General features: G+C 42.1%; 1 protein-coding gene across 1 annotated transcript in view; it reads left to right on the top strand.

Moving 5' to 3' along the window:
- The window catches only part of OTOG (otogelin), a 98520-nt gene that overhangs the window by 39270 nt on the left and 31761 nt on the right, over positions 1 to 27489 (top strand). The window contains exons 23-36 of the mRNA XM_031943555.1: positions 897 to 1050; positions 5776 to 5883; positions 7655 to 7793; positions 8363 to 8497; positions 9335 to 9481; positions 10784 to 10903; positions 12406 to 12522; positions 13271 to 13427; positions 14673 to 14699; positions 18786 to 18953; positions 19612 to 19890; positions 23893 to 24010; positions 24221 to 24300; positions 24823 to 26756. Coding sequence (XP_031799415.1) covers positions 897 to 1050; positions 5776 to 5883; positions 7655 to 7793; positions 8363 to 8497; positions 9335 to 9481; positions 10784 to 10903; positions 12406 to 12522; positions 13271 to 13427; positions 14673 to 14699; positions 18786 to 18953; positions 19612 to 19890; positions 23893 to 24010; positions 24221 to 24300; positions 24823 to 26756 — 3683 coding nt within the window. The remainder of the gene's footprint in view (positions 1 to 896; positions 1051 to 5775; positions 5884 to 7654; positions 7794 to 8362; positions 8498 to 9334; positions 9482 to 10783; positions 10904 to 12405; positions 12523 to 13270; positions 13428 to 14672; positions 14700 to 18785; positions 18954 to 19611; positions 19891 to 23892; positions 24011 to 24220; positions 24301 to 24822; positions 26757 to 27489) is intronic.

The following is a 27489-nucleotide window of genomic DNA, read 5'->3' as shown; positions in this document are numbered from 1 at the left end:
GTTTTTTCCTTTTACCCCTAAGGAATCTTCCACCTGAAAAGAAAGACTTAAGATTCTGTTTTTTAGTAATTTGGAAACAAATCTAGGTGTCCCTCTTTGCTGGTCGTGATTCTTTAACCTTTTATGTGAGTCCTATGGTTTTGTCATTCAGTCAGTTGATCACTTTGGCTCAAGAAATTTGGACAGAGATTACAGAAGAACCCTTATGGAGTCTTCAATTTAACTGGAGTGACAAAAAGAAAAACAATAAAAGAACAACCAACTTTTAAATAGTAGAATAGAGATTATATGTGAACTGATCAAAAAATTTAAAGATTAGAGTGCAAGCTGAAATAGTCAAGGAAGGCTTCTTGAATGTAGCATCCCTTGATAGATGAAGAACATCTGAATAGGTAGGGGAGGGAAGGGAATCCTTAAGAGATCTTCAGTGTGGGGCAGCTAGATAGCACAGTGGATAGAGCACCAGCTCTGAAGTCCGGAGGACCTCAGTTCAAATGACAGCCTCAGAGCTTAATACTTCCTGGGCAAGTCACTTCAGGAAAAAAAAGAAAAGAGAGATCTTAAGTCTCTCTTCTGGAGAGTCACAGAACATTCTTTCTTCTTTTTGGGTTTTAACATTCCCTAATTGTTGCCTTACACATTGCTGATTATAAGGGTTTAAAATCTTATGTCTCTTTTCTATGTGATGGTTGTTCCTTAGAAAGAGTCTGGAGTGGGAGTAGAATTAATGATAAATCTGGACTACATTTTCTGAAGTCCTAAATAGCAGGGGATTCTTGAATTGTGCCAGAATTGTGATCCCCTCCCCGCCCTGTGAACCAAGTCTAAAGAATATTTCCTGTTTCTTCTTACTGTCTAGCAAGCCCTGTTCTTTATTATTCCCGGTTGTCTTTTAGTCTCTGGCTGTCCTGTGGGCCAGGTCTTTGTGAACTGTACAGACCCCCATGCCGACCTTGCCCTGAGTAGAGAAAGGACATGTGAGCACCAGCTGTTGAACCTGACAGTGCCTGCCCATGGACCCTGCGTCTCAGGCTGTACCTGTCCCCAAGGGTATGTATTCAGCCCTGCTGTTTCTATTATACCTGGGAATATTTGGAAAGATAATGTAGGAAGTTACATTTATATAGGAATGTATAGGAAGTTTTATTTAAATTAAGATTTGCAAGAAATAAAGGATTCTGAAAGTCAAACAAAAACAGAAATGAAATCTGTTTCTGCCTCCAGAAGTTTTACAGTCTAACCAGGGAACACAACATTTATATGCTTATAAGCACAGATATACACATTCATATAACACAACAGATACATACACATATGTATGTATATACCCACAAATGTATGTATATACACATATGCATACATACATATATATACATAATATAATATATTTTTATAGTATGAGGAGGGATTGCATTTCAGGCATAGGGGAAACCATATCTGTAAGATAAGGAAGCAAGAGATAGAATGTTGTTTAAAGGGAATGGATGATTTGTTTTTTTATAATATAGATATAAGATTTTTCCAGTTTCATGGAAATATTTTTTTACATTTGTTTTTAAAACTTTGAGTTCCAGATTCTCTTTCTTCCTACTCCCTACCCCATCTCCATTGAGAAGTCACATGTGAAGTTAGATATGTAAAATATTTCCTTAAAAGTCATATTACAAAAGAAAAGATAGATCTCACTCTTCCCCCCTCCAAAAAAAAAACCTTAAGAAAAATAAAGTTTGTTTGTTTTTTTTTTAAGTATACTTTCATCTGTATTTGGACACAATCAGTTCTTTCTCTGAGTATGGATTTTTTTTTTCATCTTAAGTGGGAATGGATAATTTGAATGAAATAAAGAATGGTTGAAAAAAAGTCATATGAAACAAGACGAGTTAGATTGTAGCTTGGGAGGGAGCTCCAAGGGCATGGACTCTCACCTTATTTGAGCATGAATTCCATCCCTGTTCAAGGGAACAATAAGCCATCACTTAACTCCATCGATGGGAAACTCATCATCTCCTAAAACAGCCCATTTTAATTTGGCACAGTTCTGCTTATTAGGAAATTTTTCCTTTTAGCAAGCAAGCTGAAAATTGCCTTCTTATGCTTCTGACTCTCCGTTTTTCTCTGGAACCAAACAGAACAAGTTTAATTCTTTTGTAGAGAACAGAGGCCAGCCCCCAATCTGCTTGCCCATTGATTGTACCCTTCTCTCTCCATGCTAAACTTTTCCATTTTAGCTGAAATTCCAGCTTCACCTTTTCTTTACTCAGAGCTTTGAAGTCAGAACTTTGAAGTCAGCTGTCCTGTGTGCATATACACAAGTGTGTATTATAACAGACATATAAAATAGATAGTATTTATCTAAAACATAAGATTTGCAAAGCACTAAATATATAACATCTCATTTGATTCTTACAACATTCCTTTAAGATAGATGCTATTATTATTATGGCCATTTTACAGATGAAGAAATTGAGAAAGATTAAGGGATTTAGGTAGGGTCACATAGCTAGTAGGTGTCTGAAGCAGAATTTGAACTCAGGCCTACCCACTGAGCCAACTGGCTACCTTGTGTTTTCCATGTCATGTTGTATGTGTGCATATGGAACGAACATCCTGCATGTGTCCCATGGAGGCAAACATTGCATTCCAAGATTGCAAGAGGCCTCTGGATTGTTATTTATATGTTTTCATGAAGAAGGCATGGGGTGAGATGTCTGATGAGGGATTTTATTCTCTGGTAAAGTTCAGCCTGTCTAACTTGGCGGGTCTAAGATCTGATTTATAGTCTTTAAACTGCATCCTTTAGTCTGCATTAATGTCATCTGTCACCTTGATGAGTGTTAGGGCCTGACTCAGCCTGAGGAGCAGAAATAAAAGAAAGGAATGGCTCGGGCATGGTGCCAAAAAGCCTGTCCGCTGCTTCCTAGAATTCTGTTTGGAACAATGTGAATGAATGAAAATACATTTATTGATCTCTTACTATGTGCTAAGTGGTGGGAATACAAATTTAAAAGCAAAGGATGGCCTTGCCTTCAAGGTTACATCTTAATAGTGAGAGAAAATACAAATAGAGAAACACATAGGGGAGAGGTAGGTAGAAAAGGGGCATTTTGGTTTTGAAAATAACAGATGGGGATTGGGGAGGCAGCTAAGTGGCGTAATGGTTAGAGTATCAGCCCTGGAGTCAGGAGGACCTGAGTTCAAATCTGGTCTCAGACACTTAACACTTCCCAGCTGTGTGACCTTGGGCAAGTCATTTAACCCCAACTGCCTCAAGGAAAAAAATAAAAAAGAAAGAAACAGATGGGGAGTAGACCATGGCAGAGTAGCGCAATATAACCCTTCCTGTGAAAATAATAGAATTGATTTGTTCCTGGTTCCATAGCTGAAAGGAAAAGGAAGTTCAGATGTGAATACTATAACAAGGCAGTTAGCAAGATGGTAGCACAGATGACTGGAGAGTTGGGAAATGAAGTAAAGTAGGGCTCACAGTGACCAAGTGAGACCTTCATCTTTCAGGGCTGCAGAAATGGAAATTTGTTGCCTCTGAGCCTTTAAGTCAAATAAAAATGGACATGTTAGAGGCAGATTGGTTTACCCTTGTGTGGATGAAAGCAATAAGGATCAAGAAGGGACCTGAGGGAGGAGGATTGGGTGTGAGATTTGGAGTAAAGATTCCCTCTGTGTCTGAGAACTGGGTAAAAACATGGGAATTCAGACAGTCCAGGTTCAGGCATGCCCTTGCCATCCCTAGGCTCCCAACATGGGATGACCTGATGGCCAACCTGTGTGTGTTTGCTGCGGGCTCATGGTAATGGGCTGTGGCCGTGTATACATGCTGCTTATCCCAAAGCAAACACATTGTACACACAGGTGCATATTCACATTCATTCAATGTGTCTGAGGACTCATCTAGACAATCCCACTTGTTAGATTAGTGGAGAGCCCAGTATAGGGTAGAATGTGTGATTACACCATCTCAGACAGGTCCAGGAGAATGAATGAGTTCATGAATGAATGAATTAATAAGAGAAAAGGCATATAAGCAGCAACAAAACATATAAAAATATACAACATATAAATATATAAAATACATACAAAATATAAAGGCAGCAAAGTAGACTTTGTTCTAGAAATATAAAACCAAAATTTCAGCCTTGAGAAAGTTTATATTCTAAAAGGAGGAAACAACATACATAATAGAATGGTGACTTGAGAAGGGTGTTTTGGTTTGGGAAATCATAGGGAGGATGAGTGGAACAACTGAGAGGTTGACTTGCCCTTTGTAGTAGCAATGATGGTATCCCAAAAAGCACCCATTTATTCACTGGCATTTCTTAAACTTTATGATGTTTAAAAAGTTCAAGATATAATTTCTGGATAATTAGTCATTTTACTAATAATGTTAGCATTTTAATAAAAGGGCAGTAGCACTCTTGAATGTCAAAGAGCATCATGGCTGTGGGTTCACTTACGCTCTTGGAAGAGGGGTGTTCCTGAAAGTGGCAATTGACTCTGATTGATTAACAATTAGTGAGAGAATGAAAATTACAATGAGGAAAAGGTTGGATCTATTCTAATAAACTTTGATTATTTAATTTACTTCTAAGTTACCCAGCCTTGGACAATTTATCCAAAGAAATGAATCCTCCCCCAAACCTGAGTGGAAGGTTGGACGGGGTCTGACCAAATTCTGGAGAGTTAATTGAATCTCATTATCCAAATGTCCTTCAAGAGAATGAACTTTTAACATGAGAACTATAGGAAAAGGGAAACCTCTGGTTCTCTCCAAATCACTGGCTATTAATAATCACTTCTCTCAGCCTCCCTTGGTAACCTTGCCTACTCCTAATCTCCAGGTCATTAGCAACTTGTACAAATGAGGCTCAGGAACGCAGTACCAGAACCATTAACTTTTGCTTCGCTTGAACTGCCTTTATACCATTTCTCAAGATCACGAGAAGGATTGCATGCCTGGCTGGTTGTGCTCGCTGAAAAAAGAATATAATCTCCCTGGTTTACTGAAGAGAGGCTCTGGTAGCATGGAAAGTGATCAGATTAGGTGCTTCCTGAAGAAAGAAATTAAGTCTGTAAAAGAGGCAGAATGGTAGAGGGTTAGAAAGAAAAAATTGGAGCCAGAAAGTATGAAAATACATCGTGTGGTCTCAAGCAATCATATTACCTCTCTGGGTCTCAGTTTACTTATCTGTAACTGGCAAGAGTAATATTTGTTCATCTGTTTACAGAGTGCTCCCAAGAGTATTGTGCATTGACTAGGTTATAGTCCAGTTTGTTATTTATTCTAGACAGGAGGGGCTACCTCCTGTCTAGAAATAGGCGCTTAGTAAGTTTGAAGTGAATTACAATGCAAATTAGAGAAAATAGTGTATGTGGAGGAAGAGAGATCAGTGACATAGTAAAGCACTGTTACCAGGGTGCTCCAGGACCAGGAAGACACCTTTTGCAATAGCCAGAAGCAGGGTCTGTGATTTGTTTGGGTTTGGGAAGACAGTCTGTTCAGTCAGGGAGTCACTAGTGACTGCTGGGAATTGGGAAGTCCAACTGCTGTTGGTCCTGGACACCTAGGTAAGACTGTGGCCAGAGACCTGCAGCAAACACACCAAAAATCATCTGGGGTGTGACACAGAGTATATGAAGACCATTTGGGGTGGGAATGGGGTGGCCCTATTCCACCTCTTAGGAGATGTGGACACCTGATCTCTCTCTCTCTCTCTCTCTCTCTCTCTCTCTCTCTCTCTCTCTCTCTCTCCCCCCCCCCAGGTTGGTGAAACATGGAGATGAGTGCTTTGTGCCTGACGAGTGCCCATGCTCCTGGAAGGGGAAGGAATACTTCCCTGGGGATGTGGTCAATTCTTCCTGCCACACCTGGTAAGTGGACAACAATCACACTTCTGAGAGCCCAGTCCTCAGGGTGTCTACATTTTGGGGGTGAAATGGGATTCTTTGGGCTTCTTGGCAGATCTTCCTTTTCCTCTCATTACCTTTCCAAATGTACATGGACATCTGCATTTGTGTGGGAGACTGTGTGAGACTGTGTGGGCAGCTTGAGTTCCATAACATGAGACCTGAGGTGCCCAATTTGAGTGACCCTATTCTGGGGCCAAGGCTGGGGCCCTCTGTAGGTGAATGAATAATCTTGAGAAGGCAAGTTGACAAATTCTTTGGCTTCACATTAGTTGGACTTCCCCACCATTCACTGCTAATAGTTTTAAAAGATGCCTGAGAATTGCCTAGCTCATAACTAGGTTTTTGAGAAACCTGTGAAGCCGTCCTGTGAAAAATTCAAATTCTCTCTCTCTCTCTCTCTCTCTCTCTCTCTCTCTCTCTCTCTCTCTCTCTCTCTCTCTCTCTGTCTCTCTCTCTCTCCATCTCTCTGTCTGTCTCTCTCTCTTTTTCTCTGTGTGTTTCTCTCTCTCTCTGTTTCTCTTTCTCTCTCTGTCTCTCTCTTTCTCTCTCTCTCTGCTTCTCTCTGTGTGTCTCTCTGTCTGTCTCTGTCTCTCTCTATGTGTCTTTGTCTCTGTCTCTGTCTCTTTCTCTCTCTCTCTCTGCTTCTCTCTCTGTGTCTCTCTGTCTGTCTCTGTCTCTCTCTTTGTGTCTCTGTCTTTGTCTCTATCTGTCTCTCTTTTTCTCTCTTTCCCTCTCTCCCTTCCTCCCTCTCTCCACCCTAGTGTCATCATCTGTAAAGTGGAAAGACTAGATTATTTGATCTTTAAGGTCACTTGTAGTTGATCAAAACCTTTCAATGCCTGTAGGGGTGCCTAGAGCACCTCTTACTGTTTCAGGCCTGGAATCAGCTCTACCTGGCCTGTGTCCTAGATTTGTTGTCAGCACCCTTGTCTTCATCTTTCCCTCTGCAATTGCACTAGACATAAACACAGGAAGTCATCACCATTATCTTCCCCAGGCCTCCTCTGAAAGGGATCCCTAAACTCTAGGAATTTCCAGGTCTCTTCATCTCTTGCTAGATGCCTCACCCCACGGCCTAATCCCCTCATGAATCTCAGCCATGCTCACTCTCAGCATCTCCCTGCCCCAGTGCTGACTGCCTCCCTCTGCCTCTTGGCAGGTCCTCAGTTTTCACCTTCTCCATCTATCCTGACTCTGATGGATACTCTAACCAACTGTTCAGCCACCCCCACTCCATCTCTATTTGGTGGGCAAGTAAAACAAACTCATATTCTTCAGCTGCCTTCAGCAGTTCTGTCCTACCTTGAATCAATATTCAATCTCGGGGCTCTGGAGAAAGGCCTGGCTCTTGCTCAGTCACCGGCAGCATCAGCATCAGGAGATGTTCTCATTTTGTGTGTCTGAGACCAGTAGAACTTTCCTTTCTCCTCCTTCTATTAACCATCCTGCTTTGCATAATTAATCCAACTCCATTGAACTAAAGAATTTCTTTTTCTAGAGGCCTATTTTTGTCATTCTTATTTATGGGGGGAGGGAATAGAAAGAGACAGAGAGAGTCTGAAAGACTGAGATAGAGGTAGGAGATGAGATCTATTTATGATGGGGCCGTATATGTGAGAGGGGACAAGAAAGTTAAGTGGAAAAGATGGCATGGCGATTAGTTAACCAGAAGGATAGGTACAATGTAGATAGAGCTGAACTATGTTGCCAATGAACTTGCTTTCCCTTCCAGTGTGTGCCAACATGGCTCCTTTCAATGTACTTTCCACCCCTGCCCTGCCACCTGTACTGCTTATGGTGACCGACACTATCGAACGTTTGATGGGCTCCCGTTTGATTTTGTGGGGACCTGTAAAGTGCACTTGGTGAAGGTAAGCAACCTGGAGCTTCTATCCTGCAGTGGTCTTCAGTGGCTCACTTGGGAGAGCTAAGGCAGAGTAAAGGATTCTGGTATTGATTGAGTCTCTGCCTGAGCCCAGGTTTGGGAATGGGGTATAGTGCCCAAAATTTCAAGGGGCCTAGACTCAGGGACAATTTTATGGGTAAAGTGGACCCTTTGTCCCAAAATATCAGCAATCCTTTTTGTTCTTTTGCCATTATGGTTATATAGTTATAGTTTAATTACTTTTGTGTCTTCAATTGTCTCATAATAAAACACAGATGTATTTAGGAGACATCATACAGATATTTTGGGGGAGAGAGCAGACCTTAATTCAGGGGTTCCTTTATAACTATTAGCTAGTACCATAGATGGGACAAATTGAGCAGGGAAACAGTATCGATGTGATAATGGTAGGGAGGGAGGGAGGGATCTTTTTTAGAGGGATGGAAGGAAGTGTAGCCAGGTGAGGTAAAGAAAAACAACTGGCATAGCTAAGGGTTAGTCTGGATCAATGATGCTTCTGTTAGAATTATATTTTTTCCCTCATTTCTCTCTTAGAGTACATCAAATTTTAGCTTCTCTGTTATTATGGAAAATGTAAACTGCTACAACTCTGGAATCATCTGCAGGAAATTTATTTCCATCAATGTTGGGAACTCTCTACTTGTGTTTGATGATGACACGGGCACTCCTGTAAGATTAAACTTGGTGATGATTTGGTGGAGGGCAGGGAAAATACACAGACCAGATATCTGGAGAATACTTGGGCTTATCTGTCCTGCACTAAATTGAAGTTAATCAGAAGCAGGTAAAACAGGTCAGGAGTCAAGATCAAAATGGCAGATTAGCTCAGAGGCACAGAAATCACCAGATTCCATGTATTAAGATTATGTAGGTCAGGGAGAGGAGTCGGGGGACCTGAACTGGGGGGGGGGGGGAGAGCAGACCTTAATTCTTATCTTAATCCCTTATCATGGTCTGATGCAGTTTTAATTGAGTCATTTCCTCTGTCTAGTTTTCTGTTAATTCTCTAAAAGGAGAAGGGTGGGCTAGGTTATATACCATTTGAAAGGCGGCATAGTGTGGTGTGGTTAATCATCAGAAATCCCACTTCTAACACCGAATTATTGCCTGATAGCGAATCCAGAAGTGAAAAAATTTTTAGAAAGTTTATTAAATCATCCAGCAGAGGGGGAATGAAAAAAGGGATGGGATACTCCTCCAAACCTCTATTAATTATACAGAGTTCCAGCAAAAGAAAAGGAAGCAACATGTGATTATCATGGAGGTAGTTTCCAGATAAAACACATAGGTTGTTTGAGATATGGAAGGAAACCCCTTACATTCCCTGAAGCAATCTCCAGCTCTCCTGGAAGGTTTCTGGGAAAGCTTAACCTGGACATCCTGAATTAAGTATTAAATATATCTAGTCCTTAAGCAACAGGTTTTGTCTCTCAGTCACACAGGGTTAGGTTAAAACAATGCAATAAAGTTTATCCATAGTACTGATTGATCGACTATTCCAAACAGAGCCCTGTGAGCTTCCTAGATGAAAATCAGGAAATACACATGTGGCGAGTGGGATTTTTCACTTTGGTGCATTTTCCTCATGAGCACATCACTCTCCTGTGGGACCAAAGGACCACGGTACACGTGCAGATGGGGCCTCAGTGGCAGGTAGGCAAAACCATGAAGGTAGTGACCTATGTCCTTGTATCTCCAGTGCAACAGTAGAATAGTAGAACTTAATTCAATGAAATTCAATGAGCGTTTATTAATTGTAAGGCAATCTTCTAGATACTGGAGATAAAAAGACAGGAATGAAAACATCTCTGCTCTCAATTTTCTAACTCACTCAGAAACCAAATTTTCCTTCTTTAGCTGATCATCTGGACCTGGGAACTTGATGAAAATGGTCTTCACCTCTTCCCTTTACCCTGTCCTTGTCTACTTCTCCTCATGCTTACTCCACCTCTCTGAATTTTTTTCATATCCCTCCCTTAGATTCTATTCCTTCTTCACCCCACCTTCCATATAGAAGCTAGAAGAGAATTTATGTTGTGATCAAGAGAAACTGAGGTTAAAGTTCTAAGTATGATAAATAAGGCTAATGATTGCATATAAAAGGAATCCAAGACCCCTCAATAGCCAAGGTTGTACCTAATAGCTAGAACAGCTTTTACACAGGTAAGAGTATAACAATACACAGATAGCCAAGCTGGACTGTGATTGGTCTGTTGCAGAGAGATGAAAGAAAGGTTTACATTTGACTTGACCCAGAGAGGGGATTCTCATAGCCCATAAACACAGAAAGAACAGAGTTAACTAACATTCTCTGGAAGAGCTCATGGTGGACAAACATCCTATGACCAGGCTGACTCATCTCCTCTCATGGCCAGCAAATTCACAGATTTTAGTTGTTTAAGGGAGCTTAAGTTTACATAATGAGGGGACAACCAATACAGAATGGATTAATAATTAATAAATAATAAATTGACTAAGGCTTATTAAAATAATACAAGATAAAGTAGGGTGTTAATTTTCAATTTCATACTTAGAAGTCATTTTAATTCTTAACTGAGACTTGAGACAATCTCAATCTGCCACTAACTCACTGAAAAGTTGAGTAAGTAATTTCCTTTTTTGGGGCTTCAGTTTTTTCAACTATAAAATGGAATTGAATTAGGTGATCTCTAAAGATTTTTCTAGCTCTAACATTTTGGAAGTGTGGCTTTATCTTTCCCAATCTCCTCCTCATCTCTCTACAATCTTTACCTCCCATTCTTTAGTCTTCTAACCCTGTCCTAGGTTGCTGGTGTCTTTTGGGATTTTTGCATGATAATACATGCCTAATTTCTTTTATTTTGAGCTACCAAATATTTGAAAATATATCAGAGTTCACTAGAAGGGATTGATCCCTTGTGTCTATGAAGGATAGTTGGAGTGGCTAGTGGTGAGTGAGCTCTGCTTTTTCTTCAGGGGATGCTGGCTGGACTCTGTGGGAACTTTGACTTGAAAACAGTCAATGAGATGAGGACCCCAGAGAACTTGGAGCTAACAAATCCCCAGGAGTTTGGCAGCAGTTGGGCTGCAGTAGAGGTAAATCCCTTTTGAATTTGCTCTTTCCTTAGATGGAACCTATGACACTTCTCAGTCTTCCACAGTCTTTCACCCTAGGTCCACATTTAGGTTCCTAAGATCAGTTCAGTGTCACCATATACTCAAACCTCTGTTCATGAGCCCAAGAGAGTGAGTGAATGACCACATGGGAAAGACATGTGCCATAATATTAATAATTCGCAAGGACTTTACTTACACTTAAATGCATGCAACATACATAACAAGAAACATGAAGCAGTTAGCCAAAATCAATAATTTCTTGAACCAAGAATTTCCAACCAAGCTTCTCTCTCTGATTCAAAAAACCACTTTGATTTATTAGACAGCTAGAAGGAGAAGGAGATAGAACAAAAGCTCTGAAGTCCGGAATACCTTAGTTCAAATACTGCTTTAGTCACTTCCTAATTGTGTGACTCTGGGCAATCTCTTTCATCTGTTTTTGTCTCAACTTCCTCATTGGTAAAATGGGGATAATACTACAGGACTATTGTAAGGATAAAATAACAAATATAAAGCATTTTGAAAATGAGAAAACATTTTTACACAAATGCCAGCTATTACTATTAATTTGCCTTTCCAGTACACTGGAAGGAGGTTCTAAAAGTCTTAGGACAGCCTTTAAACTTAATATTTTTTAGTTTAAAATGTACACTAAGACTATTTGGAGCTCCTATACTTGTATCAGGAGAGGGAAAATTCTTCATCAGAGATTTCTCTGAGTGACATCCTAGGTCCAGTCTTTCTCCTTGTATTTGAAAGTCAACTAAGAACTCTTTACCTGGAAATGCCTTCTCCCTGGTCATTGCCCTGATTCAAGGCAGTGGGTACTGGTTATACAGATGTTCAGGCCAGTGCTGCTCTCTTAGGTCCCACCCATCAAATGCACATCATATATCTCCCTCATCCAGTAGTTTTGTGGAATAGTAATGAAGGGCAAGACCATTGGCCAGAATGATCTTTGAGACTTTCCATTTGGTTTCTTTGGAATCAATTGTCTAACTTGGGAGACACTGGCAAAAGACCACCTAGCATGGTGTGCCCACATCAAAGAAGGTGCTTTGGTCTTTGAACAAAACAGAACCTTAGCAACTCAAAAGAAAGGTGAGTTGTGCAAACTTAGAGATATCTCTGCTTCAAATGTTCATTTGGACTCTTTGTGCCCCACCAGTGGAAGAGCTTCAGAACTCATATTGGTCTGATCAGCCATAGTTGGACATACTGTACTTCAACTCTAACATAGCGATAGCATTTTAGTTCTCTTTGAGAATGAAGGACAACCAATCAACTATACTATTAAAACTTGATTAAATCCATGGATATCACCCATGACAGGAGTAGCTTATTAGTAGTTTAGAGTATTTCAACAGTAAGAAACATGTTTAATTCAGGGGCCGATTACAGTGTTTTCTGTCATCCCTTTCTCTGAAATCTCTGACTGGGTTGGAAGATGGGGGCCACTGATTCTGTCCTCTTGCTTTTAGTGCCCAGATAGCTCTGATCCTCGGGATCCATGTAGCTTAAACCCCCTGCGGGAGCCATTTGCTAAGAAAGAATGCAGCATTCTGCTGAGTGAAGTGTTTGAAACCTGCCACCCTGTGGTGAGTAAGACTAGAATTATAAGGTACTGGCTTCAGGTACTTTCAGGGGGAGGGTGCATCTAACTCACTCCAGACTCTCTGAATCCATGTCTCTAGACTTCAAGGATACTCAGTCCAAACCATTTCTGCTACTTCAAGAATACTCAGTCCAAACCATTTCTGCTACTTCAAGGATACTCAGTCCAAACCATTTCTGCTACTTTGAGGATACTCAGTCCACACCATTTTTGCTTCCTTTCTCTATTAAAAGACTCTAAAAATCTATCCAATATTCTGCAAGGTATAGCATAAATCTGTCTTTTACTCCTATTTAAAATGATTGGTTACCCTGCTCAGTGATAGCTCTTTAGGGCATTCCTTTGCCTTCTGTGAACAGCTTGTCATAGTGTCAGTCTCTGACCCTTGGAACCAATAGATCATTTGTCAGAAAAAGAGAGCTGGGTTTTCTGGATTAATTTTCTCAGTCTCAGATTCTTGGCTGCCAAATCCTGGACAGCTCCTTTTTTTTTTTTTTTTTTTTTTTAATTTCAGAGTAACTGTGGTTCTTTCCTCCAGGTGGCCCCCGAGTCTGCCTCCTTGTCATCAGCTGCCTTAAAGGAGTTCTTTAACTCTCCCACTCCTTCACCCCTTTCTTTCTTCCTGCTGCCTTTGGTGGCTGTCCCAGAGAATCCAAATTAATGTTTTCTACTTTGGTCCTTTTTTTTTTTTTTTTTTTTTTTTTTTTTTTTTTTTTATGTGTGCTCCTCAGGTGGATGTCACCTGGTTTTATTCCAATTGCTTGACAGACACATGTGGCTGTAGTCGAGGGGGAGACTGTGAATGCCTGTGTACAAGCTTATCTGCCTATGCCCACCAGTGCTGCCAGCATGGGGTTGCCATTGACTGGCGCTCCCCCCGCCTCTGCCGTGAGTGTCTGCACTGGGCAAATCCTCTCCTTTCTGGGTTCTTAACCCATCTGTAAAGGGTGGCTCCAAGGAAACAAGAATCGACTCCTAGTGCTGCCTGAAACTCATGTATACCAAAGTTTTTCTTTTTTTTTTGGGAGGGGAGGGACAGGGGGCTATTGAAATCATAAATTGAGCCAAGAAAATCCATGGGGATTATCTAATATCCCTACATTATATAGATGGGGAAACTGAGGCTAAGATCATACAACCATGTGCATACAGGTGGATGCAGCATTAAAACCCAGGGCTTTGGGAATGATAATAAATCACCTTCACCTCCATAAATGCATTGATTTTCAGGTATATTTGGGGAGGTATCAAGGGTCCAGAAAGCCCTTGAAGGCTTTCCTGTTTGCACATTCATTGGTCAGGACTGCATTGCCACCAGTGACTTCCTTCTGTGCTCCATTTTTCTAGGACCAATTCTTTGTACAGAGCAGGCCCTCAGATTACTAATCTGAAATTTCCCCTCATCCAGTGTGGCCCTGTTACAATAAATGCAAATTGATTGACCACTTCCTTGAATGGCTGTGGTGCCCTATTGTGGCCACTAGAGGGTGCCCAGAGTTCGGATAGTCTCTTCTAGATTTGAATTCAAATAGATGATTTGTGCTTGAATGAGCCTTGAGAGTTCCTAGTTGAGGCAACAAACCCCTCTTTCTACAGCTTTCCTAACAGCCTCTGTCTGAGCTTGTCGAACATGGGAAGTTCACTCCTAACAAGGCAGCATTTCATTTTTGCATTGCTCTGAAAGATTATAGATTTTCATCTGTACTGAATAAAAATCATTTATCCTGAGTTAAAATCCAACTGCTTTTTAACTCCATTGATAAATCAATCAACAAGTATTTATTAAATACTGTATGCCATATATATATAGTATATAATATATACTATATATATATGGCATACAGTGTGTGGAAGTTCTTCCTTATTTAGAGAAAAAGTAAAAAAGTTTAATCCCCCTTCAACATGACAATTCTTCAAACATTTGAATGACCTTTACATCCTTCTCCCATCTCCCTTTCTGTTCACTAAACAGTCCCATTTTCTTGATGATAAAATTTGCAGAGTTGAGACCCTATGTTCTGAGACCTGAGGAGTTTAGGGGAATGTTCACTTTGCCCATCCTGAGACCCTTTCCTAGAAACTGTTCCCATGGAAGGGACTCTGAAGAATCTCTCTCTTTTTCTCTTTTTTTAGCTTATGACTGTGACTATTTTAACAAAGGTAAGACAAATGGAATTTAAAGAACAGAGGACAAACAGGAAAGTGGACAGCTCCCTCGAGTGTCCTCTTAAAATGGAGTTGTACCCAGGGGTGGCAGCAGCACCTTTGAGGGCTGGACAGTTCCAGCACTGTCTCTTACCTATAGCTATTGGGGGTGGGGTATGACTGGAAGTTTAATCCTATTAGGACATTTGCTCATGGTCAATGTCTAAAGTGCCCAGGGTCATTGCCAGCCTGTCTGGATCATGCTGGTGTTATATCCTGCTCCATCCTGGTCTGGCTCAGGCTGATGAGTCCATCTAGCCTCTTTCCTATGCTGGGGATTAAGAAGAGGAGTTTAAGTTTATCCGGGTCAGTGATCCAGGTGCTGCTTCCCATCCCCATCTCCTGTCCCCCCCATCCCTGATGAAGGAAGCTCACTCAGAAGCAGCATCAGTCGACAGCAACAACAAAATCAGATTTGTGAAAAACACCATCCCTAAAATGCTTCAGTTATTGGACCTGGAGCATGAGGCTTCATGCTGTGAGTATTCCTCAGGGATAATCACTTATGAATGGAAATCTATACTTCTGGGGATTACTGGACTATGATTCATACTGATAATCACTTTTTGATATGAAACATAATCAAATCAAATTAAAATGTATATTGCATGTCCAAGCAGGTATTTATGAATGTAGATATTTGAATTGCTATGGTTATGTTTCTAAAAATTCATATATGTGCATATATCCTCATATTTTTATGGGTGTAAGAGAGAGAGAAGAGTGAGAGGGAGAAGAGGAAAAAAAGAGGTACAGAGAGAAGACAGAGAAAGAGAAAGACACAGAGACAGAGAGAGAATTCCATCCATGGCTAAAGACCCAATATAAAAATAATACCCAACAAGATGACTATCAAATTTATTAATCAGGGAATACCCTCAGCTCTGATCATTTGTATGTCTGAAGCAGAATCAGGACTAAATTCTCAGAAAACTGTTGAAGCCAGTCATAGCAATGTTTGTGACCTTCTTCCATTTTCTGTACTTCTTTCTTATTTGGTCTTTACCCAACCTTTCCAACCTTTTGTTATGCCTAAAAGTATTCCACTAACATGATAGGAAATGGAGAGTGGGAAGATAATTTAATTAATTCAACTGTTGTTAACTTAGGGATCTTTAGGGTTCAATTTCTTTTGATGATTTCATTTCATTATGACTACTTCCCTTAGTAATAGTAGTTATTTTCTTTTCTTTAAAATATTAGGCTGAGGAGAGGGTATAAAGTTCACACCAAAATTGCTCAGAGTTTCTGACACAAGTAAAGTTGAGCTTTAATTCTTGATAGTAAACAGGAAGCTTTTAGAAATTGCAGAGCCTTAAGTCCCCAAGGAAAGAATCATCAGTGGTGGAATTTCAGGTACCATGATGAGGAGAAGGCTCCTTGATCACTAGTTGATACTTTGAACCAAGTTCTTTTCATCTGGGGAACAATCAAGTGTATGCTGATAAACATTTAACAATTACTTCTCTAAAAATGTTAAACTTATATTATTAACTTTTTCCATTAGTTTCTTAAGTCTAGGTCAATCAACAAAACAATAAACCAAACACTAATTTGTAGCATATGCTGATTTGTGCAGTGTAAATGCATTTTTATATTTATATTTCATATTTAATAATCAGCTCTCTTGAGGCAATATAAGTAGGTTATAACACACCTATGGGAGAAATGTACAGGAAGTGAGTGCCCTTTCCTGGTGTGGGTTCTGGCTAAAAGTAGGATGGACAAAAACCCAAGGGAATTAATCCTGCTTTCCTGTCCATTTATACTGATGCTAAATTCTCAAAGCCACATTGCATTTTGGGATTTGGCACCATATCAGGAGGTAGCTGTAGAAGAGCTGGTCTCCGCTTAGAGGTTGTAGGATAGGATATCTTTTCAGAGGACGTTCTAGGACAAGGAGCCATGTTTTAGGATGTGGGGCTGGGATCAGGTTACCCTTGGAACATTGGCACGTGCTAGATCCTGCCAGTGAGCAAGCTGCCATTAGGACTTCTGAGGGGTTCCCTGCCAGATCCTGACAGGAAGGGGTTGGTCATCTCGATGGGACTCTGCTATTCTATCTACAGAGAGTCTGGGTCTGGTTATTAATAAATGATCTGGCATCTTATATATGTGGGAGTTTCTCACTATTCAGGTCAGTGAGCACTGGGACCCTGGAGTTTCTTCTGAGAGTACTGAAATCCTAGGGTTCTTCAACTGAGCCCCCTCTTTGGGCTCAATCCATCTGAGGGATTTCAATGGAAGGGAAGGAGGAAACAACATAGTGTCACAGATTCAGAGCTAAAAGGTACTTGGAGACCATTGATGAGATACCTGAGTTATCAAAAAATTGAGTTACTTGCCCAGAGTCCAGCTAGTAAATATATGAAGCAGGATTTTAATGCAACTCTTGCTGTTTTGTTTTGTTTTGGAGGCAATAGGGTTAAGTGACTTACACAGGGCTACATGGCTAGTGTATATCTGGGGCTAGATTTGAACACAGGTCCTCCTGATTCCAGGACCAGGGCTAGCTCTTTTTGATTTTAGATTCAATAGTATCCACCACACTACCTATCACCTTCCTATGGCACTCACTTTCAGAGTTACAAGTATACCTAAAAGGTCTAAAGTGTTTAGGGTAAGGAGAGAGAGGGGGAAAGAGTCAGAGGAAAGAGATCATTTTCAGTTGAGGGGAATGAGTAAAAGCTTCATGGAGGAGGTTGCATTTGAATGGGATTTCTAAGGATGGGGAGAGGTCTGGAGGAGATAATGTGAGCCAAGTCGTGGCATTGGGAAAAATAGTGGGCTCAGCTCATGTTGAATAATCTTGTTGGAGTATAGGTTACATGAGGGAAACCAATGAGTTATGAGACTAGAAAATTATAGTAGAATCACATCACAGAGGGCTCTTGAGTACCAGGCAGATGAGAAGTTTGGACTTTAACCCACAGACAGAGCTGGGAGTCTTTCTAAGGGGTGTGTGTGTGTGTGTGTGTGTGTGCGTGATGTGATCAGAGCTGTGTATTATGGAGTTTGCTTGGGCATGTGTGAGAAGCATTTGTAAGAGAGAGACCAGAGAAGCCTAGATAAGGGGTAATTATAATGATTCAGGTGAAGGGTAATGTAAATCTGGCTGAAGTTTGGGTCAGAATAGTCTTTCTGGGATTTCCTCCTTACTAAGGTAAGAGGATAGCTTCTAAGAGGCTACTTCTATTTCTTTTCTTTTTCTTTTTCTTTTTTTTTTGTTTGATGAAATTCATTGGATTTCCATTTTATTTTTCTTTATTTTTAATTAAAGGAACAAAACAAGCATTTCCATAACACACTACAATAAAAAAGACGATTGCATATAAAACTGCAAATCTACCACTTACAACTTGCTATTCCCTCCAAATATACAACAAAGTTATCATGTAAATTTCTTTTTCCCCCTTTTTTTCTTCCCTGCCCCCAGAGATGGCTGCCATTAGACACAAGTAGGTATATGTGTGTATATATAGATATTTATATCTATATATACATAGATATATATGTATTTAGGTATGTAAATAAATGTATGTGCATGTACATATGTTATTATATATAGATACTTCTATTTATTCTCTCTTGGGGTACAGATAATTTCTCTTTTCATATGTCCTTTATTTTTAATCTGTATATTTATGATATTTAAAATGACTTAATCATTCAAAGTTGTTCTTAAAACAGCATTGCTATTACTGTAAACAATGTTCTCCTGGTTCTACTCACCTTGCTCTTCCTTACTTCATGCAAATCTTAACATATTTTTTCTAAAATTATTGTGCTCATCATTTCTTATGGCACACCCATGCATCACATCTTGTTCAGTCATTCCCCTCAATTTCCCAAGAAGTAATGATGGAAATGTTGGTAGATAACTGGCTCGAATGTCTGATACCTCTTTGAACCCTTTACCCATGGGTATAGTTGAATCTTGTGTCAGTAGGGAGCTGAAAAGTATGGTCAAGTTTGATATCAGAAGAAAGGAAGAAGACCACATAGTATGGTGGTGTGGATGACCCAGAAGTCTCTCTCCAGCTTTAGGCAAGGGACCTTATCAACTGGTCAGCTATGTACCTGGTGGCACCCGGGTGACTGTGAGAAGAGCAAGTGGTGCTGTTGTCCTGGCTCTTCATGAGAATGTGGGTCCTGAAGACACCATTAACTTCTTGCTGACATCTTCAGTGTACAAGCCCAAGGCCCATGGTAAGAATCCTCTCTCCTGTCATGGTAGGAGGATAGCAAGAAGGTTGATCTTTATATATCTATATCTATATCTATATCTATATCAAGAAGGTTGATCTTCTAATATATATTTATATATATTATATATTTGTATGTATATATATATGTTAGAAGATCAACTTTCTTGATATATATATATTGATATATATATATATATATGTATTGCTGATGACCTGTGGCTTATACTAGATATCTTCCGAATTTTGTTTCTGTTCTGAAATAGGATGGTTCCAATATTGTAGATAATCCAATGTGTAGATTATCTGGGGTCATGGAAGATAGAGAAAGCAGAAAAACTGGAATCCAATGAATCCTCAGGCATTGCTTTATCCATTAATTTCAATGTGTTCTCCATAGATCTTAAAGAACATTTGTTTTTTCTGTTCTCCTCAACCTTGAGTGAGAAAATGAAAAGTGAATATGAGATGAAGGGCAAGAAGAAGCAGAGCCTGCTTCATGCAAAAGTCAAGTCATTGATTCCTGGTCATTAGTTGGTTGACCAGGCTTGAATGGTTAAGGATTTTCCCTAGCATTGCCCCTGGTCTAGGCAAGGCTTAAATGCCTCAATATCTTCCTCTTCTACCCACCCTGAAGCCCCAAGGGCTATGGTTATTTGTAGATTCTGACTTGGTGTCTTTTGAGTCCGCCGACAGACCCAATTACTTCCTTCATGTGACCAACAATGGGTCTCTGTCCCTGGCCAAGTGGGAGCGGAGTGAAGGGTTCCATAAGCGAGCCACATTCATCATCCACCGTAGCACTTGGCTCCCTGGTTATGATGCTCTGGAGTCCTTCAATGAGCCTGGCTCCTTCATCAGCCTCTCAGGCCCAGTGCCCATCCTGCAGAAGTACCAGCACACAGAGCAGTTCCGGCTTGCTACTCTCCTGAAGCTCATAGGTGAGACCTATTCAGCAGATATTAATGAAGCTTCTCTTTAAGGCCATGTTCTTGGTGTTGGGAATATACAGGTAGATGGAACGTGGCCTTCTGCTCATGATTTGTTTACAATTTGATGAGAAAAAGGACAAATACAAAATAATTATGATGTGATCAGGAGTATGAAAAGTGTGGAGAGATACATGGTTTTTGTGTGGAGAGAAAGAGGAGACAGAGACAAAGAGACAGACATATAGAGAGGAAAAGAGAGACAAGAGAGGGGGAGGGAGAGGGAGGGAGATGGAAGAAGAGAGAGGGAAGGAAGGAGGAAGAAAGAGGAAGGGAAGGAGGGAGAGGGAGAGAGAAACAGAGATAGAGACAGAGAGACACACAGAGAAGCAGAGAGACAGAGCAAAGAATAGAGAGATAGAGACAGAAAGAAACAGATGAAGACAGAGACAGAAACAGAGACATAGAAACACATGGAGAGATATTGAAATACAGACATACTGAGATACATAAATAGATATAAATGCATTGATAGATGGATGAATAGAGAATTTATAAAATACATAATATGTTTCAGGGTTTGTGATAAGTACAAATACACACAAACAAAAGAATCTCTGTTCTCAAAGAATTTATATTCTAATAGGAGAAGACAACATATAGAGGGAGTACTGCAAAATGGAGTTAGGAAGGAACCCTGCTGGGCCATGATGAAGAGACAGTGGGGAATCAGCTTGGAGGTCTGGACCCCAGCCAGATAGAGGAAAAGCTTGCCTATTGGGTCTGGGAGATTCAGGGATAAAGTCCAGGTTCTGAGGGAGGGTGAGAAGGGATGAGGGTGATGGAAAGAGAGCAGAAGAAAAGAGAGCAAAAGCTCATCTTTCAGCAAGGGGAGGGGAAGAGTCACGGAAGATTTCAGGAGGAGTTAGCCTCTGGGTTAGGGTATGAAAGAAAAGAGAGAGATGGTGGCAGTCTCAGATGAGGAAGGCCTCTTTTAAGTGTGGGAGACTACAATAAGCAAAGAAATAGAGATGGGACAAGAATCAGGAAGAAATGGTCCAATTTAGTTAAACAGAAGGACTATGAGGGGAAGTTCTGTAAAATAGACTGGAGCTATGATGGTTTTAAATACCAGGATTTGGAGTTTATTTTTCAGGAAATGAGGTACCACTGAAAGTTTTAGAGGTGGAGTATTTGATTATAATTATGCCTTCAGATCACTTGGGTAGGGGCATGGTGGATTGATTGGAGACAGGAAGGATTGTTTAGGGCTACCAGAGTCTGGGCAAAAGTGGGGAGAAGGGTTAAGGTGTGATAAAGAGTCTGTCTCTGTCTATGCTAGTAAAAGCCTCCCAACCCTTTTATGCTGTGGTGAGTGGGGGGCAGGTGAGATGTTCATTGGCTTTAGTGATCGATAATTTGCCTGCTGCATAGGAGATAAAGGGGCTCATGTCATGACTTCAAAATCCTTCCCCATCCTGGATGTCTTGGGGGTTCCTTTGCACAGAAAGGCTTGGCTTATGGATATCACTACCCTATCTAAAAATAAAACAGCCTCTGGGGGAGGTATTGGGAAAACGACACAGGACCAGGCCAGGTTGGATTTCTTGCTGATGGGTACACATGCCAGACCTATTAACTCAGAAAGTCCCAATTAGGAACTATGTCTCATAGGAGCCATGGCAAAACAGGATCTGAGAAAATAAAGTCTCATATCTACTCCCCACTCCTGAGATATCTCCAAAACTGCTCCCCTTCCCTCTCATTTCCCCATGGTCTCTTATTTCCTAACCATTGCCACCTACAGGAAAGTTTACCTATCATTCCATTTGTCCACACCCCTGTTTTCTGCTGCCCAAAGTGCTTCTCATCTGCTTAAAAACCTTTAGTGAAAGAAATGTGTTCAATTCATTAGCTCTTATCTATTGTGAGTAAAATAGTCTCCAAGGCACTGAGTTTATATCCTGCCAATATTCAAGTGTTGTCGTTAACTAATATACCACTTTAAGTGATGAGTGCTTTGTTTTTTATTGTTGTTGAGTTGTTTCAGTAATTTCTGACTCCTTGTGACCCCATTTGGGGTTTTCTTGGCAAAGATCCTGGAATGGTTTGTCATTTCCTTCTCCAGCTCATTTTACAGATGAGGAAACTGAGGCAAACTGGATAAAGTGACTTGCCCAGGCTAGCTGGCATCTGAGACTGGATTTGAATTCAGATTCTCCTGACCACAGGACAAGCATTCTAGCTATATGTGCTTTAGAAAGGCACAAAACAAAGTATCCGACAAGGTCTTGGTCAGACCACATCTGGAGTGGTAGGTTCATGAGAGCATCCATTGGAGAATATCTAGGCTGGGGAAGGACTTTGAAGTCATGACATGAGGTCAGGGTCAATTACTTGAGAGAGATGAGACAAGCATTGGTCAGTTGAAGCCCCAGAGGGGTTTAAACAGAAGAAAAAAATTAATGGGGATCGTGACAACTGTCTTGATGTAAGTTTTACCCATAGAGGCACTCATCTTCCTAAGGACTGGACATCCCTGCTTCTATCCACCTTGTTTGTTTTCTGGAGGGGATTGGAGAAACCCTGCCAATTTTGTTTTTATTTTCTACACCCATTGAGCACCTTTTGTTGTTGCGTTAGCGGGCATTGCAAATTGTAGGTTATTAGGATTTAAAGCTAGCAGGAGTCTCAGAGATCACTTGTCCTAACTCCCTCATTTTATAGGTAAGGAAACAGACTCATTGAGGTAGCCAAAGAGCTGGGATTGGAACAGCTGGGATTTGGAATCAACTCCTCTGATTTGGAATTCATGCTTTTGCCACCACACTATACTGTTTCTCTCTAACTCCTAATACTTGAGATTTTTGTATATGTGGGTTCCATAGTTTTTCCTGCTTTGGATGTTTCTTTTTCCTTGTGAAGCTTTTCACTAGAAGAGATCATATTCCTATAGAACTTTAAGGTGTCCTTCAAAATTATCCTATGAGGCAAGTGTAGCACATGCAATTAATGTTCCCATTTTATAGATTGTCACTGAGTTCAGAGAAATTATTTGATCAAATATAAAAAAACAAACAAATATGAAACCTTCCCTAACCAAAGGGGTGAAGGCTATCAGGTGATTGTAAGGTTTCTTTTCCTGTGTCATGCTAGAACCTCATCTCGTTACCCTAAGGTCCAGGATGGCAATGATCCCTTACACGGACAAAGAACATTCAGGGAAAGTGGTCTGGGGTCCTCTTTCTTCCTTTCCCCTCCATTTTCATAATTGGACTTGCCTGGGATTTAAGCCAGGCAGATGTCCTGTGTGTCAAATTTCCAGCTGTTGTGAGTGGGACTTTATTGTATATTCAGAGTAGAAAGGGGACTGATTTCTGACCAAGGAATACAGCTGTTCACTTTGAAGCTTTCTGATACCCTTTTCTAAAGGGGTCAAGCTTCAACAAACATTTGTTAAACATGTACTGTTCTAGGTCCTAAAGATGCAAAAAAAGCCCCAAGGAATCTATATTACTTCTAGATTTTGGAATCTCTCTCATGTTTATGTGTCTGGGCTTCCCAACCAGCCTGGGCCCTTGAAGAAAGAATTTGAATCTCTGCCTCCCCCACTGCTGTCTTGCCCAGGACTGTGTATATGGTGGGCATCTGATATGTTTATTTGTATTTTCTTTTTTAAATTTCTTTTTTCTTTTTATTTATTTAAAATTTTTATTTTCCCCAGTTACATTTTTGTTGTACATGTGCATTCATTTTTTATATCTTTCCTTATGAATCATGTTGAGAGAGAAAAATCAGAACAATGGAGAAAAATTATAAGGGAAAAAACAGAAGAAAAAGAAAATAAAAGTAAATATAGTATATGTTGATTTATATTTAGTTTCTCTGGAGGTGGATGGCGTTTTCCATCCAAAATCTATTGGGATTGCCTTGGAACATTGAACCTTTGGAAGAACCAAGTCTATCATCATTGATCACCTGAGATATGTTTGTGAGCATGATTTATTTTCCCAGATACCAGGTCACTAGGGACTTCCTTCCCCACCTGTGAGTGGCGTTATGATGCTTGTGCCAGCCCTTGCTTCCAAACGTGCCGGGATCCTCAAGGAGTCAGCTGCTGGGAGGTCCCCAGGTGAGAAAGTTTTACCAGAGCACAGGAGTGAGCCACCTGGGGGATGGCAGCAGAGGGGTCTCAGGGTGCCCACATATACCCGATTGTGCCCATTTATAGACAGGCGAGAATGAGGGCTATACATACATGCATACTTGTTAAGAAAATTGAGTTGGGGCTTTTTGGAGGAATAAACCTGCATGGAATACAATGTTTTCATTGTTTCTGCAGGGTTGAAGGCTGTGTCCCTGTTTGTCCCATTGCCATGGTCCTGGATGAAATCACTCAGAAATGTGTCTACTTGGAGGACTGTACGTGGCCAGGTTTCTTGTCATTCTCACGTGCTTCATAGATTTCTCTGTGCCCTATAGGATGAGTGATGGACACAGGTCACTATATGTTCACAGAGCCTAAGTCTGAGCCCCTATGAGTGGACTTGGAGAGTTTGGAATCTCTCTCTATCCCCTAAGAAAGGTCTGGAAAAGTCATATTGTCTCAGACAGGCCCATGGGTAGGAAGCCAGGGTCATACAAGATGCTGAAAGCCTCTAAACTGACCTGGGAAGAAGATGATTCTTTGGAGGCTCTGAGGTGGACAGTTACCAGGAGCCAGACCCTGTCCCTGTAGCAGGCCTCCAACTGCAGAGGGAAGAAAGGCATAGTCCTGCTCCTGGGGAGGCCCCAGTGTGAGGGCCATGTCCTGGGAGAGCTCCCACTCCTAGGGAAGAGACTAGACTGACCAGTCCCAGAGCCAAACAAATGTCAGTTCTGGAACTGACCAGCTAATGGACCGCTGGGCCACCAACTGAGCTTCTTCCCTTATCTGTATTTTAGGTATTGAGTCTGCAGGGCCCCTGCTCAGTGTGAAGACCCAGGTTCCTGAGCGAGACCTGATGTCCCCAGAGGAATCTCGAACCCCAGAGATGTCCCCAGCCGTGGCCGGGCTTAGGACACCCACCAGCCCCCCAGTCCTCCCCATGGCTACCTTCTCCCTGGCCCACCCATCATCCAGGGCCACGGCTGTTGTCCTTACTACAACTTCAAGCTTGCAGGCAACCACCAAGGAAGGAGCGGAGGCAAGACTTGGGTCTACCTTGGGAGGTACCAGTCACCCTCCCTCGAAGTGGCGCACAATGGCAGACCGGCCCACAGTGGTCCCAGCCGACGTGCAGCTGCCCCCTGCCTCTATTTCCAGCTCCTCAGCTCCAGAAACCACCAGCTCCTCTGTCTCCACATCCGGGACGCCAGCACCAACCACCATAAAAACAACTCAAGCAAAAGTGACCTTCCTAGGAAGCCCAAATACCACAAGGTTCTTGACGCCCCCCACAATTCCCAGTTCCCATCTGATGTCCAAAGCTGTGACTGTTCCCACACCAAGCCCCTCCCCACTAAAGACTACGATGATGCAAGGAGCGGGGAGGCCCTCCCTTGGTCTGGCTCTCTCTAAGAGACCCCCTTTCACAGCTGTATCCACTGAGATATCACCAGTGGGACTCCCACCTTCTTCAGGGCTTCAGGAACCATTGCTGATGACCCTGTCAACTGGGGAAGGGAATAGGACAGAATCCCCAAGAGTTCCCTTGGCTGAGGATGTTACAAGTTCCAGCAGTTCTCCTCCTTCTGTTGGCAAGACCTCAGTGGGGCAGATCCATGTCAGAACTTCTGTGAGCCAGAGACCAGAAATGGCACAAGCCACAGGGCAAACAGAAACTAGCCACACCATGGTTACAACCCTTTCGACTTCCTCAGTCAGGGGTCGGTTTTCCACCACCCTCATCATCCGTCCACCTTTGGGTGCGGTTCTCTCAGTGACTGAAGCCACCAGTCCCGTGACGCTGACCTCTGTGACTCTGGTCACTTCTGCCTTCTCTGCAGCAAAGTCACCTGCTACGCCCTCACCAGCACCCATGCCCTCTCCAATTTCTGAATCAACTTTGCCATCCCTGCCATCAGTCACCAGTGCGTCTCTGGCTAAGGCTGGGACGCCACTGGGTACCCAAGAGATCAGCCACCTGTTACCAGATTCCTCCCCACCTCCTCCATGGACCCTTGTCTCCAGTCGCCCTGCCCCCAAAGGATCTGGGGTTTCCACTCTGGACACACAGTTGTCTGTGCCGGGGACCACCTCCCTGTCCCCTGTGGCCTTCCACTCTACACTTCCTCCAACCTCAGGCTTGACTCAAGTTCACACAACCGGGCAAGACATACCCCTGACCATGGTCACAGCACCGGCTTTACTAGGGCTGACCACCCCCCTCTTGCAGTCAGAACCCACACCCTTGACCTCGACCCATGAAATGTTAATGCAAAGGGCATCAGGGGCACCAGGCAAGAGCACCACGGAAAAGGGAGCTATTCTCTCCAAGCAGGTGCCCCTCCCTACAACACCATATAGCACATCCCCTCAGGCTGTCACTGAGCTACCCATCACACTGCAGTCCCCAGTGACCCCAAGAACAAGGGCCAAGGGGGCTGGCGCCACATCCAGGCCACATCTGTCCACGTCCTTCCCCCTTGGCCCCCTTGTTACCAACGTGACGGGAATATCTTCATCGCCACCAACCCCTGTGACATCATACTTCCCAGCTTCGATGGCCCAGACCAGAGCCTCCGGGATGACCCTAGGACGCCCCCCTCCAGGAGAATCTGCTGATGAGGGCACCACAGGACAGCCCGGGCGGTCAGCCCCAGCTGAAGATGTCTCGGCGCTTCCTACCTCAGTCTTGATGTCAATGAGAGAATCTTCCACGTTCCAGTCATGTGTTGTGAGTAATTCATCATGTCCTTTGGCTGTCTGGGTAATGACCCATCCTTTCAATCCCTCCCCCATCTACAAAGCCTTCCCCCCTGCCCTCACCTCGCACTGGATCCTGCCTGCAGGGGATGCAGCTCCCCCTAGACATTGGGGGATTTGCTTTCTTTCTTTTGGGGTCACTGCCCTAATCTTTCAGGCTCATTGATATGATTGGGCTAAAACTGACATTCCTCACTTCTGCCCAAGTTCCATGACCTGGGCTTTCACATCATGTCTGGCATGCATGGCATTTTCCTGGGCACATTGCCACTCAGACAGAGAAACAGTTTGTCCCCATTTAACCTCGTTTCACTCTATCCTGGGCTCCTTAGATCAGGACACTATGTGTGAAAACATGGGTGTGGGCCCATGTACCCACTGGAGTATGCTTTTCCATGACCCCCCGAGAGCCTGTTCTTCCTGGCACATGCCAGCATACTTCAGATGTCTTACACTCTCCGGTCCCACTGCAGGACTTGACTCCTTCCCCCTTTTTTCTTTGCTTCTGTATTCAAATATTCATTATTTAACACAGTTGTTGACACATAAAAACAATTTTCATTCATTCATTCATTCCTTTTTTACTCTTTCAAAGTGAGAATGAAACACAATTCACCTACTGCTCCGATTACCCCAGTCCCTAAGCTTGATAAAGGGTCACTGATGGTGGAGCTGGGGCAGAGTGGGGGCTGCTTGCAGGATGC

Source organism: Sarcophilus harrisii, chromosome 6, assembly GCF_902635505.1.
Source record: "Sarcophilus harrisii chromosome 6, mSarHar1.11, whole genome shotgun sequence".
Taxonomy (NCBI): Eukaryota; Metazoa; Chordata; class Mammalia; order Dasyuromorphia; family Dasyuridae; genus Sarcophilus; species Sarcophilus harrisii.
This window is presented reverse-complemented; position numbering and strand designations above follow the sequence as displayed.